The 20821-nt window shown below is 35.8% G+C and overlaps 1 protein-coding gene across 3 annotated transcripts in view; it reads left to right on the top strand.

The window, feature by feature from the left end:
- The window catches only part of NCK1 (NCK adaptor protein 1), a 76609-nt gene extending 57835 nt beyond the window's left edge, over positions 1 to 18774 (top strand). For 2 of the 3 annotated variants that reach the window (XM_040636779.1, XM_040636778.1), the window contains exons 3-4: positions 15205 to 15917; positions 18145 to 18774. In XM_040636779.1, coding sequence (XP_040492713.1) covers positions 15205 to 15917; positions 18145 to 18339 — 908 coding nt within the window. In that variant the 3' untranslated portion in view covers positions 18340 to 18774. Of the gene's footprint in view, positions 1 to 522; positions 651 to 15204; positions 15918 to 18144 lie in introns of those variants that run through there. The other variant, XM_008708220.2, reaches the window with a different exon arrangement.
- Positions 18775 to 20821: the final 2047 nt, after the last annotated feature.

Here is a 20821-nt window from a genome sequence, read left to right as displayed (position 1 = left end):
AGGACTTTATATCTATTTAAGTCCTAGAATATCTCTGTTAACTTTATTACTATATTATAGTTATTGCTACCTATATTACAGGATATGTGAAAACATTGTTTTAAGTTAATGATTTTTAGTTCTCCTGTATAATGATGTAATTCCAGCTTTTGAATCACATAGCCTTCTCTTTCTCAGAATTTCTAAATCCCTTTTTGGTAATTTAAATGTTCCATGTGGTTAATGGATTTGTTTCACAATGATCGTGCTGGTGGAGACATTGTTTGAAAGATAAGAAAAAAGGGAGAAAACAAAGGAGAGAGTGAATGCATGAATATTTTTTCAACTATTGAAAATGCATACTTTAAATCTTTTTCTAAAATAAGTCTGAATAATAAGGTAACATTTGTGGCCATGATGATATACTTGTTTTACAGGTTCTGTTATAGTTCAGAGGGGAAAAGTTTTAGAAAGAGAGAAGCCTCAGAAAAACTTTCTGTTGCCTGGGTGTAGGCCAAGTCACATGGATTGGGTGTGGGGAGTTTCAGTGTTGCAGAACAGACCAGGAAGCTCACTGAGGATTATCCTGAGTTGTGTTAACAAACTGACAAAAGAGAACACGGGATTTTTATTCAAAATGGATTGGTTAAGCGTCTTTAAAGATTTTTTCAGTAAGTTCATCTGTTTATTAAATCCATAGTTTTCTTGTAGTTTTTGAATTAGATTTTTCACTTTTGCGAATTTAAAGAAAAAGTATATGGAACCTGGTGTGTTTATGTAATAGACTGGTGCTTTATGTTGTTTATGAACATAAGCTAAATGATTGGTGATACTTCAAATAATATTAGTTTTGACTTTGATAAGTAATATGGTTTTAAAATGTTTTAGTATCGGTGTTTAAAAATAAAGAGAAAAAGGATATAAATGAGTTTGCAGTTTTAATTTGGTAACTTTGAACTTAGCATAGACATTTGAAGTGAATTAAGTTATAAAAATATGAGGAAAAGAAAGGATTAGGTGAGCAAATTCCTTCATCCTCAGTATTTGAATTAACATAATACTGTTTTAGTACTTTTTACTTAGATTTTAGAGGAACAATATAGAAGATAACATTTTATAAAGCAGTGAAGAGAATGTTTTGATTTAATCAGTGTAGGATTGCTAGAAATTGCTCTTTTTGTAATTGTGAGATTTGATATTTTGAAATGAGTCTTGAGAGCAGCTGCATACAAAGAAAATGAAAGCACTGAAAGAAACTAGTGAATTACTGGGTTATTTTGAGTTCCGGTCTTATTGTAATACTGATACTAATTTACCAGAGCCTAATGTATGTATTTGCTAATGGCCTTTTTATGATCTTTTGATAGTGAACTTGATTTGATCTCTTTGAACATTTGTTTGGTGTTTCTAGAAAAATGAACAGAGGAGTTGTTATAGAAGTCTCATGCATAAGGAATCTGAGGAAACAAAGAGTAACCTGTTGAGAGATTCATTTTCAGGCAGAATGGAAAAGGAGCAAGTACTTTGTTGAGAAAGAATGTCGTGAATTGTAATATTAAGACTCATTTGTTTCTTCAGTTAACCTTGGTGGCCAAATGAATCCTTCTGGAATATCTCTCTTTTGTTTACTCTTTGAAAAGTTAATACATTTTTAGATCACTTTTTGGGTTAGTTTTCCTTTTGGAAAGTTATTAATTTATTCATTTGTTTATCAACATATTTTTCTTGAGAGCCTGCTGCAAGCCAGACAAAAATCATAGAACGAAAAACTAACTTTCATAGAATTTACATGGTGAGGAGGTAGATGGGGGTTGTTATTTAATATTAGAACAGTGGATTTCATATCTTGGCTTGGTCATAAGTGATGGTCACTTGGTGGTCAACCAGAAATGGTGTAAAAAGAATGTATTGTGTCATTGATATGGTGATTCATTATATATATATCAATACAGTGATAAAGTTATCATTCTCTCTGTTGCCTCAGAAAGTCGATAATTTTAAATACATTTGTAGACCTGAGGGGTCAGGGCTTGAGATTTGAAACCAAGATATTCCTTTTTTCATTACAAAATTTGTATTTATTTTGCTTTGCAGTAGAAGATACAAATATGTGTTCCTTGTATGGTGGCTAGAATAAACAAAGAGGGTATAGTATTTTAGATAAAACAGAGAATAATAAAAAATAATTTATCTTATGTAGATGAAATGAACAGATAAAAATACAAAAATTTAAATAAAAACTTGTAATGGAAAGAACACCATTTATTTGTATTTAGAATTCCCTGGTTTTGCTCCCAGATGTGCCACTTATTTAACCATGTGGCAAAGGGTATATAACTAAACTTTCTTGACTTCTTATTATTTGTGAGGGAGAGTTGAGCAAGACTAGATGATCCTGGAAAGTCCCTTCTAACTCTAAAAGTCTTATAGTCCTGGTAAAACAACTGATCGGTCTTACATGTGATAGAAATCAAGGGAAAATCCATGAGGGAGAAACTGGTTTTGAAGAAGTAGGAACATAAAAACCAGAACTAAAGTTCTTTAAAGAATTAGAATCAGTAATATTTTCTTCGGCCTTATTCTGTTGAACATTTATTTAGTCAGTGATTTAGATGGAGGGAAGATGACATGCTTAAAGAAAAGAAGACTAAGGCCGAAAGAATTACTAATACATTGAATTCACATACATATTTGAAAGGTAAAACTGAGATAGAAATAAACAAGGTAAATAGGGACAGACATTATAATGTAAAATTCTACATTAAGTTTTTAAAGGGACTTGAAAAGATTGCTGAGAACCTGGCCTGGCAGGACTTTATATGAGTAAGAGCTGCTGTGAGGTCATGATCTTGGGGTCATGGGATTGAGCCCCGCATTGGTTGGGTTCCCGTGTGGGGCCTGCTTAAGATTCTCTCTCCCTCTCCCTCTGCCCTTCGCCCCCTCTAAAAAATTTAAAAAGAAAAACTGCTATGATATTGTGGGTGCTAAAGAACTTCAATGCAGTTCGTGATAGCATTGATTCAAATCTTTGTTCAAGTGAAAGGATGCAAATAGCTGCTTTATGTGTGTGCTGGCCAAATGAAACATGACATAGTTTATCCACTTTGGATAGATAGATACACTTTAACAGTGCTATTGAGAAGCTTGGATGCTGCCAAATACTAGCATCCAGCATATCAAGGATTTTGAAACCAGGTTGTATAAAAGTAGTTATGTGTACAACGATTTGCCTCAGGAAGAAGACAACTGTCACGTGACTGGAATATTCACAGTGCTTAACCAGATTCTTAATAACTTGGAGGAGTTAATATATTGTTTTGATCAAGAAGCAGTGCTGTAGGAGGAGAGAAGATAGACCGGTGGGTAGGAGTGAGGAGCGGATTGGAAGCTATACTAACACTTTTGGTTTTTTGAACAAAGCTAATGATAAAAATGACTGCCTCATTTTTGAGTGAGCACATCCTCAGTGCTCAGACCTGAGTATCCCCTCCCGAACTTGGCCAAGTCTAGCTATAAAATGCAATAATAAAGATGTAAGTGTTTTTGAAAAAATTAAATTCCAGAAGCACTAGAAGTAGTAACTACCATTGATTAATGGAGTGCCTGCTTGCTATGTACTGTGCTGGGTGCTTTACATATAACTTCTTTAAACAAATGGTAGAAGGTAGGTACTTACTAATACACCACCATTTCACAAACCTGGAAAACTGGAGTTTAAAGAAGATAAATAACCAAGATCAGATTGACCAGCAAGTAGCAGGACTAAAATTTAAATTTAGAAGGGTTTTTGTTGTTGTTGTTAGAGTTTTACTGGTGTACCCATTATGACTAAAGAGAAAGAATTAGAATCAGATAAGCAGTGGATTAGAAAGATTTGATGCAAAGGGGACTAAAATTAGGAAGATTGTGGAGAACTAACTATGAAGTTGAGAATAATTTAGAAAAGTTAATACCTTGATCTGGGGGAGCCTGCTTGTTGTGGGTGAGCTCATTGTTGGCCGATTATAATTGAGAAATTAAGAGATGCTGATATTTTACATTTGTATAATTTCATAAAGTACTTTTCCATGTATTCTCTCATTGGTAACAGAAGATAGGAAAGACCATTTTTTAGCAATAGAGACAAAGGGCAATAAGCAGTTTTTTCTCAAAGAATTGTAAGCAGGGGAGAAAAAAGCAGGCTTTCAATTATGCATGCATTTGTCAGTCATGCACTTGATAAACATTAATGGAACACTTAATATGGGCCAGTCGGTGGGGATAGAGAAGTGATTAAAAACATGGTGTTTGTTCTCATAGAAATAAATATTGGTATACAGAGGTTCAAACATTGCCTTAAAAATATTTACAAAGAGCAGTAGTGGCACAAAAGAGAAATACATCTGTTCTCTTTTGGTGAGAAGATACCTTGTTTGAGTCTTGAAGAATAAGGGTGGCTTGTGTTTGAGGTAAAAACAACAACAAACCATCATGTGGCATTTGGAGGTGGGGTCTTTCAATTGATTACGTCATGAGGATGGAGCCATTATGAATGGGATTAGTGCCTTACAAGAGACTGCCTCTCCTCATTTGTTCTTCTCAGAGTCCTCCCCAGAGAACTGCCTCTCCTCAGGAGACAGCAAGAAGGTGACTGGAAACTTAATCTGTCAGAGCCTTGATCTTGGGATTCCAAGCTTCCGGAACTATGAGAAATAAATGTTTAAGCCAAAAAAAAAAAAAATCATGAGCAAAGGCTCAGAGTCTTGCAAGGGCCTGGGTTTTTTGGGTACTGAGGAGCTTATATGCCTTGGCGTATGAGGTTGAAGAAATGCTCACGAGATCACAGAGGGCTTTGTGTTGCATAGGAAACAAATATTCTAAGCTTATGTTCTTTTCCCTAAAATATTTCTGGTGTCTGAGATTAAAATAGGTTGTTTTTGGTGTTTTCCTACTTGGAAGTTTAATGGGTGGGTCTGTCCAAAAATTCTCATTCTTTTTTTGACAATGTATAATTAGTCTTGGGCATCTTTTTCAGAATTAAAAAAAAAATCATTTTGGAACTAGCCTTTAATTTCAAGTTTAAAATTTGTATTTGCTTATATCACTCTCAATTTTAATCAGTCTAACATTGAGAATCTGATGAATGCACAGTTCTAAATTGTATAGGAAATGCAAAAGATCGGTGAGACATGGAATGCTCTTCCTTTCGGGAAGCTGATGGCTATAGGAGATGAGCTTAAAAGACAAACACAAGAAATGCTGTGATACAAGTACCTGAGAAGCAGAAGGTGCTAGGGTGCTTTAACAAGGAGAGCTAACATTATTGGGGAATGATAATGGGAAATGAAGGATGTTGGAAAACACAAAATGGAAAGTGAGTTAAATAAAATTGTTATTTGAAATGGCACTTCTTGAATGGGTAGGTTTTTGATAGGCAGAAGTATTTTTTTTTAAGATTTTATTTGCTTATTTACTCATTTACTTATTTATGTATGTATGTATGTATGTGTCAGAGAGCGAGAACACAAGCAGGGGGAGCAGCAGAGGGAGAAGGAGAAACAGACTCCCTGGAGCCTGATGCAGGACTCAATCCCAGGACCCCAATCATGAGCTAAGCCTAAGACAGATGCTTAACTGACTGAGCCACCCAGGTGCCCCAGTAGGCAGAAATTTTAATAAGGTTTTAAGAACAAACTAGCAAACAAGGCAATAAAATCCTGAAGGTTGAAATATTATTTCTTCAGGGGTTTTTAACTGGCCCGTTTTTATTAAGATTTAGGATAGTTTCATTGCAGGGCGTTATGGAAAGAATCTTTTATTTAACAATTACTATATGTACTGTTCTATTTTATTCACTTTTTTAAAATTTATTCGCTTCTTAGAGCACTGTGACAGAAAGTGTGTTTTCTCCATTTCCAAGCTCAGAAAAGTGAAATAGTTTGCTCAGGTTTCCACAGTAAGTGGTATAGCTGGGATTTGAACCCAAAGCGTCATTCAAAGTCTGTGCTGTTTTTTTGGGACACCCAGGTGTGTCAGTCGGTTAAGCATCTGCCTTCAGCTCAGGTCATGATCCCAGAGTCTTGAGATCGAGTCCTGCATTGGTCTCCCTGCTCAGCAGAGAGCCTGCTTCTCCCTCTGCTTGCGCTCCCCCTGCTTGTGCGCACGCGCGTGCCCTCTCTCTCTCTCTCTCTCTTCCGTGTCTGTCTTTCTGTCAAATAAATAAAATCTTTAAAAAAAAAATTACAAACTCTTTGCTGTCTTCAGTACTCTACCATAAGCCGAGAAAGGAAGAGTGAGGACATTCCGGAGAGAGGGCTATAGATTCTAGGAAGAGTATTTCTCTTAATTTGGTAGTCAATAAAGAACCACTGTTGACTTCTGAGCAATAATATCGTGTGACTACAACTGTATTTATGGATGATGGGTTGGAGCAGGACACATTGAATTAGTAAGAAAACTAGTTTAGAGGGTTATCGAAGACTCAAACGCAACAAAATGGGCCTGAAATAGCATGGGAATAGTGGGAATGGAAAGTGTTGGCAGAAAGGAAATAAGGATTTGATAGGGGAATCTTTTAAGAAAGAAAATTTTTATGAGGTAAAATTCATATAACAAAATAATCATTTTGAAGTGTGCATTTCAGTGGTATTTAGTATACTAACAGTGTTGTGCAACAATCACATCTGTCTAATTCCAAACCATTTTCATCACCCAAGAAAACCCCATTCCCATTAAGCAGTCACTCACCATTATACCCTCCCTTCATCCCCTGGCAGTTGCTAATCTGCTCTCTGTCTGTATGAATTTACCTATCTGGCTGTTTCATGTAAATGGACAATATGTGATCTCTTGTGTCAGGTTTCTTTCAGTAGGCATCCCGTTTTTGAGGTTCATCTATGTTGTAGCATGTGTCAGTACTTCATCCCTTTTATGGCTGAATAATCCATTATATGGATATGTACCACATTTTGTTTATCCATTAATCTGTTGATGGACATTTGGGTTGTTTCTACCTTTTTGTTACTGTGTATAATGAAGCTATGAACATTTGTGTACAAGTATTTGAATATGTGTTTTCAGTTCTTTTGAGTATATACCTAGGAAGGGACCGTTAAATTGTTTTCCACAGCAGTTGCACCATTTTACATTTTGATCAACAGTGTAGGAAGGGTTCCAGTTTTTTCCATATCCCCATCAATACTTGTTATTTTCCTTTTTTTAGTTTGGTTTGGTTTTGTTATAGCTATCCTAATAGGTATGAAATGGTATTTCATTGTGTTTTGATTTGCATTTCAACAAAGATGGTGAACATCTTTTCATGTGTTTTGGGGGCATTTGTATATCTTTGTTGGGGAAATGTTTGTTCAAGTCCTTTGTCCATTGTTGAAATAGGTTCTTTTGCTTTTGGGTCATAAGAGTTCTTTGTATGTTCTGGATATAGACCGTAGACTGTAAATTTTTCTTTTTTTAATTGCTTGTGCTTTTGGGGTCAAATCTAAGAATTCATTGCTAACTCCCAGGTCATAAAGATTTTCCCCTGTGTTTTCTTCCGATAGTTCTGAAGTTTTAACTCTTATATTTGAATAATTGATCCATTTTGAGTTAATTTTTGTTTGTTGTGCGAAGTAGGAGTCTAGCTTCATTCGTTTGCATATGGATATCCATTTCTCCCAGCACCATTTGTTGAAGAGCCTGTTCTTTCCTTCATTAAATGGTTGTGGCACCCTTGTCAAAAATCAATTGACCATGGATATATTGAGTTTATCTCAGGACTCTCAGCTCTATTCTTTTGGTCTATATGTCTGTCCTTTTGTGCTAGTGCCATACTGTTTTGATTACTTTGTGGCTTAGAAGTGAATTTTGATATTGGGAAGTGTGAATTCTCCAGTTTTGTTTTCATTTTTTTCATTTTCGGGGGTGGCACAAAGGGAGAGAGAGAGAGAGAGAATCTTAAACAGGCTCCATGCCCAGTATGGAGCCCAACACGGGGCTCGATCTCACAACCCTAAGATCATGACCTGAGCTGAAATCAAGAGTCGTTGCTTAACAGACTAAGCCAACCAGGTGCCCCATTGTTTTCATTTTTTAGAATTGTTTTGGTTATTTGGTGTCCCTTGCAATTCCATATGAATTTTAGAATCAGCATTTCCATTTCTGCAAGAAAGGAGTATTGGAACTTTGATAAGGATTACATAGAATCTGTGGATCACTTTGGATAGTATTGCCATCTAAAAATATTGAACCCCCATCCATAAACCTAGGATGTCTTTTCATTTATTTAGGTCTACTTTAATTTCAGCAATATTTTGTAGTGATCAGTATACTGGTCTTGTACCTCCTTGATTAATAAATTTAACCTCTGTATTTTATTATCAATGCTATTATAAATGGAATTATTTTATAAATTCTCTCTTCAAATTGTTTACTGCTAGTATATAGAAATGCAACTGGTTTTTGTGTGTTGATTTTGTATCTTGGAACCTTGCTAAATTTGTTCTAACATTTTGTGTGTGTGGTTTTTTTTAGGATTTTCTGTATATAAGATCATGTCATCTGCAAATAAAGATTATTTTACTTCTCCCTTTCTTGCTTGGATCTCTTTTATTTCTTTTTCTTGTCTAATTGCCCTGGCTAGCACTTCCAGTACATAGAAGTGGCTGAAAGGGCATCTAGGTCTTGTTCCTGATCTTAGCTTTCAGTCTTTTACTATTGAGTGAGACGGTAACTGCAGATTTTTTTTTTTTTAAATAAATGCCCTTTATGATGTTGAGGAAATTCCTTTGTATTCCTAGTTGGCTGATACTTTTTTATCATGAAAAGATGTTAGATTTTATCCCCAGTGCTTTTCTACATCAGATGAAATCATTGTGTGTGTGTGTTTTTCCTTCCTTATATTAATGTGGTATATAATACTGATTTTCGTATTGTTGAGCAGGTGAACTACTTTTCCATTCCTGGAACAGATATCCCTTTGTCATGATATATGCTGCTATATTGTTTGTTAGTGTGGATGATCCCTATTTTTTGCAGATTCCGTATTTGTGAATTTGTCTACTTGCTAAAATCTATTTGTAAGCCCAGATTGATAACTGTGGTGCTTTTGTGGACATGTACAGAGTGGCAAAAATTTTGAGTTGCCTGATGCACATGTTGCCAGCCGACATTGAACAAGGTGATGCTCTGCCTTTTTGTTTCAGCTCTCATATTGTAAATAAATGTCCTTTATTCATTCTATTTAGTGCCATGGTTTTCTAATTGGTGTGCTTTTTTTGGTTTATCCATGATTTTGCTGTCTAAAGTGCCCCCCCCCAAGTCCTGAAGTATTATCTTGTATTCCTAAGTGCAGGAAAGGTGTGATTTGCCTCATGTGAAAAATACATGTTAGGTAAGCTTCATTTAGGCATGAGTTACAGTGATGTTGGCCATGAGTTCATTGTTAATTAATATCTTATATTAAAGTATCTTTAAAGGGAGACCCACGTGAAACAAGGTTGTGTATTGCTTGGTTGACAGAAATGTTGTGAACAGAGGCTTGCAGGACCTAACCTGGTATTTCATGGTAACTTTATTGAATGTAACTACCGTAAACAGCAAGAATTGACTATTTTGTGGAGGAATTTGTAATCTGTATTCATAAGGGATATTGGTCAATACTTTTCCTGTGATATCTTTATCTGGTTTTGATATCAGGGTAATGCTGACCTCATAGAAGGAGTTACGAAATGCTTCCTCCCTCCCATTTGAGAAGGAAATGTTTGTTAGAATTCATAAGTTAAGTTACCCAGTCCTGGACTTTTCCTTACTGCAAAGTTTTTGGTTACTGATTCATTTTTTTAACTTGTTATATGTCCGTCCAAATTTTCTATTTCTTCTTGAGTTTGTCTCTTTTTAGCAATTTGTTCATCTAAGTTATCTAATTTATTAGTGTAAAGTTTCATAGTGTTCTGTTCTTTTTTTCTTATTGTATTTCTGTTAGGTCTCTAGTAATATCCCACTTAATTTCTTACTTTAGTAAGTTGAGTCTTTTGTCAATTTTGCTGATATTTTCAAAAACTAACTTTTAGTTTCATTGATTCTTTGTTGTTTTTGTGTTCTTCTTGTGTTTATCTCTGCTTTAATCTTTATTTCCTTTCTTCTGCTAGCTTTGGGTGTAGCTTGATCTTCCTATAGTTCCCTAAAGAGTAAAGTTAGGTTATTGATTTGAGTGAGATCAATTTTCCTTTTTTTAAAAAAAAATTCCTATTTTATTATAGGCTTTTAGAGCTATAAATTTCCTTCTGAGCACTGCTTTTGCTGCAGCCTGTAGGCTTTGGTATGTTGTGTTTTCATTGTCATGTGTTTCAGAGTATTTTTTAATCTCACCTGAAATTTCTTCTTTGACCTACCAGTTGTTTGAACAGTGTGTTAATTAATTTACATATATTTGTGAATTTTCCAGTTTTCCTTTCTGTTAATTTTTAGTTTCATTCCACTGTGGTCAGAGAAAATACTTTATATGATTTCAGTCTCTTTAAATGTATTTAGACTTGTCTTGTGGGCGAACATGTGGTTTATCTTGGAGTGTTCAGTGTGCACTGGAGAAAATTGTGTATTGTGCTGTTGTTTACCAGTGTTCTTTTTTTTTTTTTTTAAGATTTTATTTATTTATTTGACAGAGATAGAGACAGCCAGCGAGAGAGGGAACACAAGCAGGGGGAGTGGGAGAGGAAGAAGCAGGCTCATAGCGGAGGAGCCTGATGTGGGGCTCGATCCCATAACACCGGGATCATGCTCTGAGCCGAAGGCAGACGCTTAACCGCTGTGCCACCCAGGTGCCCCTGTTGTTTACCAGTGTTCTATATGTCTATTAGGTCTAATTGTCTTATAGTATTTTTCAAGACCTCTGTTTCCTTAATAAATTTTTGTCTAGTTCTCATTATTGAAAAGTATTTAAAAGTCTCTAACTGTATTGTAGAATGTCAGTTTCTTCCTTTAATTCTGTCAGTTTTTGCTTTATATGTCTTGGGGCTCTCTTGTTAGGTGTGTATAATATTTGTAATTGTTATATCTTCTTGATGGATTGACGCTTTTATCAATATATAATGTCCTTCCTCGTCTCCTGTAACAACTTGTGTCTTAAAGACTACGTTGTCTGATACTAATACAACCACTGCAGCTCTCTTTTGGTTACCATTTTCATGAAATACCTTTTTCTGTCCTTTCACTTTCAAACCTGTTTATCTCTGGATCTAAAGTGAGTGCTTATTGATAGCATAGAGTTGGATCTTGTTTTTAAATCCATTCTGCCAATCTCTGCCCCTTTAATCCAGTATTTTAATTCACTTAGCTTTTTAAAAAGATTTTATTTCTTTGTTTGTCAGTGCGAATTCGCACAAGCAGGGGGAGTGGCAGGCAGAGGGAGAAGCAGGATCCCTGCTGAGCAAGAAGCCCGAGGCAGGACTCAATTCCAGGACCCGGGATCAGGACCTGAGCCAAAGGCAGACGCTTAACTGACTGAGCCACCCAGGTGTTCCTAATTCACTTACATTTAAAGTAATTACTAATAAGGAAGACCTTTTGCTCTTTTGCTGTTTGTTTCCTATATGTCTTAAGCCTTTTCTCCCATTAATTCTCCTATTACTGCCTTCTTTTGTAATTTTTTTCTGATGTACCATTTTCCCTTCTCATTTCTTTTTCTATATTTTTTTAGTTTTTTTAGTGATTACCCTGAGAATTACAATTAATATCTTAACTTTTCTAACAATCAAATTTGAATTAATGCAAATTTAGCTGGTATACAACACTACTCTTTTACAGTTCCATCTTTTTTTTTAAGATTTTTTTTTTTTTTTATTTTAGAGGGCAGAGGGAGAAGAGAGATTCTTTTTTTTTTTTTCCTTTTAAGATTTTATTTATTTATTTGAGAGAGAGAGAGAGAGCAAGCATACAAACACAGGGAAAGGGAGAAGCAGACTCCCTGCTGAACAGAGAGCCCAGCGTGGGGCTCGATCCCGGGACCCTGAGATCATGACCTGAGCCAAAGGCAGACACTTAACTGAGACACCTAGGTGCCCTGAGGAGAGAGATTCTTAAAGCAGACTCCACAGTTGAGCACAGAGCCTGACTTGATCTCATGATCCTGAGATCATGACCTGAGTTGAAACCAAAAGCTTAACAGACTGCACCACCCAGGCACCCCTACAGTTCCATCTTTACACATTGTGTGCCCATTAACCTAGATTTAAAATTATTGTTTTATACATTTGTATCTTAAATCATACAGGAAAAAAGGAGGATTTACAAGCCAAAAACACAGTTTTACTGGCTTTTATATTTATGAATGAAGCTACCTTTACTATTGTTCTTTATTTCCTCATATGGCTTCAAGTTACTGTTTAGTGTCTTTTCATTTTAGTGTGGAGGACTTTCTTTAGCATTTCTTGTAACACAAATGTAGTGTGACAAACTCCTTCAGTTTTTGTTTTAGGAGTGTCTTAATTTCTCCTTCAGTTTTTTTTTTTTTTTTAAGATTTATTTATTTATTTATTTGACAGAGAGAGACAGCGAGCGAGAGAGGGAACACAAGCAGGGGGAGTAGAAGAGGAAGAAGCAGGCTCCCAGCGGAGGAGCCTGATGTGGGGCTCGATCCCAGAAAGCCAGGATCACGCCCTGAGCCGAAGGCAGACGCTTAACGACTGCGCCACCCAGGCGCCCCTCTCCTTCAGTTTGGAAGGACAGTTTTGCTGGGTGTAGAATTCTTGGTCGACAGTTTATTCTTCTATCGTCAGATTCTATCCCCTTCTTAGGGTTTTTGTTGCTTCTATAGGTTTTTGTTTGCTTGTTTAGTGAGTGTTCTAAGCTGTTTATTTGTAAAGTCTATATTCTTTGTCATGTGTGGCTTCTGAAGTTGGTGTTCTGTCTTTTCCTTCTCAGGGTTTTCATTCTGTCTGTTCTTTGTCCCAATTGCCCATTGCCCCAGTCTGCTGCATCAGTTAAATGATTTCAGTAAAAGAATGAGAATGTTCCAGATCCAGTGAAACCAAGGCAAGCTTTTGTGCCAGTCCTTCACGTGGCTGCCAGATAGGTTGAAACCTAGAGTCACAATTCTTTGAGAATAAGGTCTGTATTGCTGTCTCTGGCATTAGGAGTGCCAGTTGCTGTCTTCAAAGCCACTACTGATTGGGGATATAAGAGATGGTAGACAAGCAATTTAAAATGCTACAGCATTCTCTTATTACAAATCAGCAGCTTTTTTCACTAATCCTTGCTGTAGTTTTTGTAAGGTTTTTTTGTTTTTGTTCTTGTTTTTTTTTTGATGGATGGATGGAGCCCTAGAATTCCCTACCCTGCCAGAAATCCTTGATATGGAGATTTTTCACAGTATCATTAACCACAAGTAAGGAAGTTGGGAGGCTGGGAGTTGATTTATGGGCATGGGTGAGGTTATTTTTATTTGGACTTGAGTTGTATTTGAGGTGCTAGTAGTACAATCTGTAGATGTCTGGCGACAGTTGGAATCATAGTGCTTGAATTCCAGAGAGAGGTTAGACCTGCAGAGAGACCTTGGAACCTATACAGAAGTTATAGAAAATAAAAGTATAAAATACCCTTGAAGTAGAAAGGAAGTCCAGGCATCATATCTTGGGAAACACTTTCAATTGAGGAATCTGTTCACCTTTTCATTCAGCAAACATTGACTTGTTCCTATTGTGTGGGTGCAGGAGATACAAAGGTATTAAGATCCAGTTTTCTGCCTTCAGGAAACTCACTCTCATATTAAAGAAGGAAGACAAAATAAGTATGATACAATTTTATAACAAGGTTTAGAGAAGCTTAGAGGGACAGAAGAATATCTAAACAGGTCAGGAGGTAAGAGAGGAGACTCTCAGGGGAGTTAAAGGAGAAAACAGAATAATCTATGATCTTGGTTGCTGCATAGAGAGTTTGAAAAGAATGAAAGGTCTAAAAGATACTGATTTAGCAGTAAAGAGATGACACAGTTTTTATAAGAATGGTTTAATTGAGTAGTTTGGTAGAATGGTAGAGATTAAAGGACCAGATCATAAGGAGTTAGGAGTGAGTGAATGGTGAAGTTGAAGGAAAAAATGGAGGCAACTTTTTAAAGAATGGTAGAGTTCAAAAGGAGTAGCAGGATTGAAGTAACTTTATTTTGGAATAGAAGTGATCTGAGTATGTTTTTAGACAGTAGAAAGGACTGAGTAGGAGGGAAACAAGGATGGCCAGGAGTCCCAAAAGAGGCAGGAAAGCTGATATTTAAAAACCCAGGAGGATCAGAGATTGGAAACTTGCATGAAGAAAAATAGGGTGGAAGAAAGAGTTCCGAGATTGTGTGAAGGTACAAGAAGTTTTATATAGGAATGCCTCCAGTTTCTCAGTAAAAGCAGAACACAAAATCACATGCTAAGAAATGATCAGCAGTGAAAACACATGACAAAAATTGACGTAGCTTACATTTACTTGTCATGTGTTTTCACTGCTGATCATGGTACATGTGGTGCTTTTCTCGTTTCTTTCAACAAATATATTTTAAGCATCTCCTGTGTACTAAGCGCTGTCTAAGATCTTTGGTGTTATATCTGTGAACAAAGTAAACAAAAGTCCCTGCTTTTCTGGAGCTTGCATGTGAATAGGGTGAGGGTAGACAAACAAGGAAATCATGTAGTATTTTAAAATAAACATAATGAGGTAAATAGAGCAACATGGATCTGGGAACTAAGAAAGCAAATGGAAGGATTACCCAGACATAACTACAGTCTTATGTTACAAAGAAGTTGTAATTTATTGTTTTATTTCTGTACAGCTAGTTGCAGAATTAGGTTGATAAAGCAAGACAAGAATAGGGGACTTTATGTACTTAGATTGTAGATATGAGAAAAATAATCTATATTTACATTTGGAAGAAATTTTGTTAAATTTAGGAAAACTGTCATTATATTATACAATTATCTCAACACCTTTGAGAGAAAAGATGAGAAGGTAAACTGTCACACAATAACTGCATTTACATGTTTGGTTATGAGAAGAATTTGTGAAGGAAGTCAAAAGGTACAAACTTCCAATTAGAAAATAAGCAAGCCAGGAAGATGTAAAAGAAAGGAAAAAAAGAAGAAAGAAATTAGTTACCTAAGTTTAAAGGCTGAAGAACTACAGAGGTGAAGATCCTTTTTTAATAATGAATAAATTGGGTTTTTTGGTTATCATTATCTTATATTTATATTCTCTTATTACTCTTTTTTATGTGAACAGGCATTGGAAAAGTGAAAAGAAAACATAGTGTGCCAGATTCTGCATCTCCTGCTGATGATACCTTTGTTGACCCAGGGGAACGTCTCTATGACCTCAACATGCCTGCTTATGTGAAATTTAACTACATGGCAGAGAGAGAGGATGAGTTATCATTGATAAAAGGGACAAAGGTGATCGTCATGGAGAAATGCAGTGATGGGTGGTGGCGGGGTAGCTACAATGGACAAGTTGGATGGTTCCCTTCAAACTATGTAACTGAGGAAGGTGACAGTCCTTTGGGTGATCATGTGGGTTCTCTGTCAGAGAAATTAGCAGCAGTTGTCAATAACCTAAATACCGGGCAAGTGTTGCATGTCGTACAGGCTCTTTACCCATTCAGTTCGTCCAATGATGAAGAACTTAATTTTGAGAAAGGAGATGTAATGGATGTTATTGAAAAGCCTGAAAATGATCCTGAATGGTGGAAATGCAGGAAGATCAATGGAACGGTTGGTTTGGTGCCAAAAAACTATGTTACCATTATGCAGAATAATCCATTAACCTCAGGTTTGGAACCATCACCTCCACAGTGTGATTACATTAGACCTTCACTCACTGGAAAGTTTGCTGGCAATCCATGGTATTATGGGAAAGTCACCAGGCATCAAGCGGAAATGGCATTAAATGAAAGAGGGCATGAAGGTGATTTCCTCATTCGTGATAGTGAATCTTCGGTAAGTTGGTTTTCAAATAAATGGAAATAGAGCTCTGAGTATTAAAAAATAAATAGAACATTGGAAAGGTTAAGGTTCTTCCCTAAAATTAACCAGATGATAAGCTGGGACATAAACTTAGATGTTCTGAACCTAAAGTCAGTGTTCTTTCCAGTCATATTTATTTTGAATAAAATATAGCCCTAGCAGTTATAACTACACTGGATTATTTGGCCTTGTTTAATTCTGTTGGTCTTGCATTTCTGAAATATCTTCTGTTGCATTAAACTGAACTGTGGCTTCTTTATTCAGAGTAAAACAACACAATGAACTAAACTGGGAAAATACTTTTTTTTTTGAGAGAGAGAGAGAGAGCATGAGTTGGCGGGAGGGCAGAAGGGGGGAGAGAGAGAGAGAATCTCAAGCAGGCTCCACGATCAGTGCAGAGCCTGATGCAGGCTCCATCTCACAACCCTGAGATCATGACCTGAGACGAAATCATGAGTCAGATCTTAACTGACTGAGCCACCCAGGCCACCTGGGAAAACATTTCTTAAATTGCATATCGGATGTGCGGTCATCCTTAGTAAAGGAAATCCCTAAATTAAAAAAATTAAGATTTAATTTTCTTCATAGATTGTTTGGAAGTTGGAAATCCTTTAATTATTTACCTCAAAAGCCTATTTTAATACTCACTGTATTTGAAATGCATTTGGAATAAAAGATATTTTTTTCTGATACTAGAAAAACAGTAAAAGTTTTTAAAACCATAAAAATTGAATAATAGTTATGTGGGCTCTTTCGGTTACTGTTTAGGATATTAGAATTTGATGATATCATTTCCCTTTAAAATGGTCTTTATTTTTCCTTTTAAAAGGATACCACTACTTTTCCACTTTTTAAATCATTAGTATTGGTTTTGTTGCTGTGTATGTAGTTGTACAAAAGTGAATGTATGATTGTGCAGAAGGTTGAAAGTCAGAAGAAAACCTATCTGGTGTGTGTGTGCATGTGCACACACATGCATATGGTGTGTGGGAAGGGAGGGAAGAAAGGAGGGAAGGAGAAATCGAGGCTAATTGAACTGCTTGATATGAAGTTCAGGAAATGGGGCCTGTACATAACCCCTGAGGAAGAGCAGGATCAATGATAGGGAAGAGTGGTGGCCTTTGTTTTCTGTTAGATTCCTGACTAGACCCTGCTTTCCAGGACAAACAATGGGCAAGAGGGATTAGGAAGTGAGTGACCTTAGAGCAGGTGGTAAGAGTAACCATAGGTGTAGGATGTTTCCAAAGAAGCACTTTGTCAGTAACTATATAAAAGGAGACTTTTAAACTGTTCAGAAAAGTGTTAGGTTAAAACAAAACAAAACAAAAAACCTAAGAAAGCAGTTTGATTGTAGAACACTATTTTCTTGTGGCGGGTAATTGAGCATAGATATTAGCCAAAATACACCATTATTTTTAGCAGTAGAATGTTTATTTTATTCAATTTTTTATTTACATTTAAAATTTTTTTTACATTTAAATAATTTTTTTTTAAGCAGTAGAATTTTTAAAGTAAGGTCTCAAACAGGCATATTTTGTTTGACCCGAGCAATGTTTTTTAACTCAAATTTGTTATCAGTATTTAAATACTGGGAGATTTATTATAAAAATTCAGATGACAGACTTCCTTTTAAAATTGGAAGGCCTGCCAGCATTGCCCATATTCCTACAAGGCAACAATCACAGCTAAGTGGCCATGCACTGTTCCTTCTATATATCCACCCTGTCACTTGTCTTTTTATCCTTGTAGCCATTTGAGTGTATGACCTGTCATTAGTGTCTATCATCTTTGAGAATTCAGAACATTATCTCAACAGCTCACATTAGCTCATGTTTTCTCATGTATTTCTCCAGTTGTTTGGCAGGAGAGAAGATAGCTGTTGTGCTTCAGATGTTAAACTTTAACGGATTTGCTGTGGGTGTTAGAGCATATAATTTAAGAGACTTTGGAGTCTGATTGCTTGAGTTTGAATCCTGGCTTTCTTGTTAACTAGATGGATGATTTTGAGCAACTTAGCTTCTCTTGGCCTCGATTTTCTCATCTCTAAAAGGGGTTGGAGGTGTAAAGGAGATAATCTATGTAAATAATTTAGCATAGTGCCTAGTACTTAGCTAAAATTTGAGCACTTACTATCATTAGTCTAATATAAAAATGCTAATAGATGTCTTTCAAAATGTTTACGTGTTTTTTTCTCTTTTAGCCAAATGATTTCTCTGTATCACTAAAAGCACAAGGGAAAAACAAGCATTTTAAAGTCCAACTAAAAGAGACTGTCTACTGCATTGGGCAACGTAAATTCAGCACCATGGAAGAACTTGTAGAACATTACAAAAAGGCACCAATTTTTACAAGTGAACAAGGAGAAAAACTGTATCTTATCAAGCATTTGTCATGATAATGCTGACCAGAAGTGACTGCTACACAGCTATAATTCGTCATGTAATTGAAGACTGAGAAAATGTCAGTCCAGTCATGTTTGATTGGAAATCGCTTTCTGACCCTACATGAGAATTGACTATAATACATAAGTATTTTTATTATAACTCAGCCCATACATATATACTACATATGCAAAGCATCTGCACAAAGCAGATCCTTATCCTTGGTCTTCTGTTCTATTGTTTTCTGTTTTTTCTTTGCTTCTAATAGTAAGGTTTTATATTTTGAAAAAATGATGCAGATCAAAAGTCTTTACATGGAAGAATTTATTGGTTTATTTTTATTTCCTTGTAAGGGCACCATATTAGTCACTTCTGCAAAAGTTTCTCTTCATATAAAATTATTATATCAGTATATGGCATATACTAAAATAAATTTCTTGGACAATGTTCTTTTCTGTGACTAAATAGCAATAATAAATGGAAAATTAGAAATTATTTTCAGGTATCTGTTGCAAGCCATTGTAAATATCAAATGTTGTGTCTGCCGTTTTAAAAAATTTATTCATTGTCTTCATTGTAAAGCAAAACAAATGGGACATGCGTTTGAAAACGTATCTTTTACACTTTTAATTTACAGCTGTTGGAAACAAAAATCTCTAAATTTCTAGGATTTTTTTTTTTTTTTAAGATTTTATCCATTTATTCGACAGAGATCGAGACAACCAGCGAGAGAGGGAACACAAGCAGGGGGAGTGGGGGAGGAAGAAGCAGGCTCATAGCGGAGGAGCCCGATGTGGGGCTCGATCCCATAACGCCGGGATCACGCCCTGAGCCGAAGGCAGACGCTTAACCGCTGTGCCACCCAGGCGCCCCTAAATTTCTAGGAGTTTTTTGGGGGGGTGCTTCTTATCTGGTTAGTCAAGAGAATAAAGCAGTCTCTGAGATACTTAGTTTTTCAAATGATAAATGAATGCTTTTGTGTTATATATTATTTTTCCCCTAGTGTTATTTTATCAGAGCATTTCGTATTGGATTATATTATTTCTGTGTCAGTGTGAAAAAAGCTGTGACCAAATGTTGGGGAAATAGGAGGCAATCAGATACTTGGCTTCCCTCTCACCTCTAAACATCAGTAATTATCAGGCATAGTATTTCTGCTATTTTCGTTTCCTCCTTCAGCTTTGTGTTTCGTTGACTAAGACACTAAAATTGATTATACCTGAGGAAAAGATGGATGTGCCAAATGGTTAGAGAAAGTGATTTTTAAAATCTTACTTTTGGAGGGTTTCTATTATGTTTTTGTTTACTAAGCAGAAGTTTGGGTGTATGGTTGAGAGGCTATTATGGAGTATTGAGTCTACTTCTGCAGGTCACAGAAGAAAACAACTGTATTTTGTGAGCTTCCTCCCCCCCCCACACACATTATTAATTCTGGAATTTAAATTTAAGCAAAGTAACCTTCAATATTTTAATTAAAATACTTCCTAAAACCATATAACTTAGTAGGAAATCATATGGTATTTTCAAAGATTTCCCCAGTGCTGCCTAAGCAAATGAATGTTTCTATTCTTTAATATGTTATAGATAAGTATTTAATACACCAAAATTACTGATGTTAAAATTGACGTCTAATTCCTGAGGTTTTGGTTTGGGTTTTTTTTTTTTTTAATTATTTTAAATATTTTTTATTCTTTTAATCTTAAAAGCATTTAAAGACTTACATTGCCACTGGGTGGCAGCCCTGGCTTCTCCCACTAAGCAACAGGAGTTAGCAGATATAATTAAGACATTGATGTACAATTTTTCATTTTCATTACATCCGCTTTTAAAGCCTTTTAGTTCATATTTCATCATCTTTGTCAATCTCCCTTTGTTTATTGAGATGATTATTAGTAGACAAGTGTAATAGAAGTAAAAGTTGTGTGCTTACCTTTTTTGCTGTAAAATCACTTGAATATAAGTTGAAAATAGTTTCAAAGTGTTAAAATATGACTAGGTAGTAAACACCTTTTTATTTAAACAAACATTTGATATGCTTGCTTTTTCTCCATCTTTCTCCCCCAGTCTTCCTTTAAAAAAATTTTTTTTGTTTAAAAAAAAAAAGCAATTAATCTTTGTACATAGACATGAACTGTATTTTTAGCAAACCCCACTGAGCTTATGTTAAGGATTTTGAGAAAGCAGCTAGGAATGGAGTAGCACTGGATTGCACATTTCTGTGCCATAATTAGATTTATAATAACTAGAGAGTTCCCAGATAGCCCACATGACCATTTTAACAAGTGCTGCATTTACTCATCTTCCACGAGGCAAAAGAGTTGGGCATCTGATTGTTCAATAAAACAAAGCTTGAACAGTATCCAGGAGGTGAGGCAGGCAAACCAGGCTGTCAGAACTCTTCCACTTGTTAAATCAGACAAGAGAAAATGTATTCCACGCAGTTATATAAGAGGTGTCATCACTCGTCTTTTCTTTTTCTGTTGCCACATTTTTTCT

Source organism: Ursus maritimus, unplaced genomic scaffold, assembly GCF_017311325.1.
Source record: "Ursus maritimus isolate PB19 unplaced genomic scaffold, ASM1731132v1 scaffold_20, whole genome shotgun sequence".
In the NCBI taxonomy this organism is placed as follows: Eukaryota; Metazoa; Chordata; class Mammalia; order Carnivora; family Ursidae; genus Ursus; species Ursus maritimus.
This window is presented reverse-complemented; position numbering and strand designations above follow the sequence as displayed.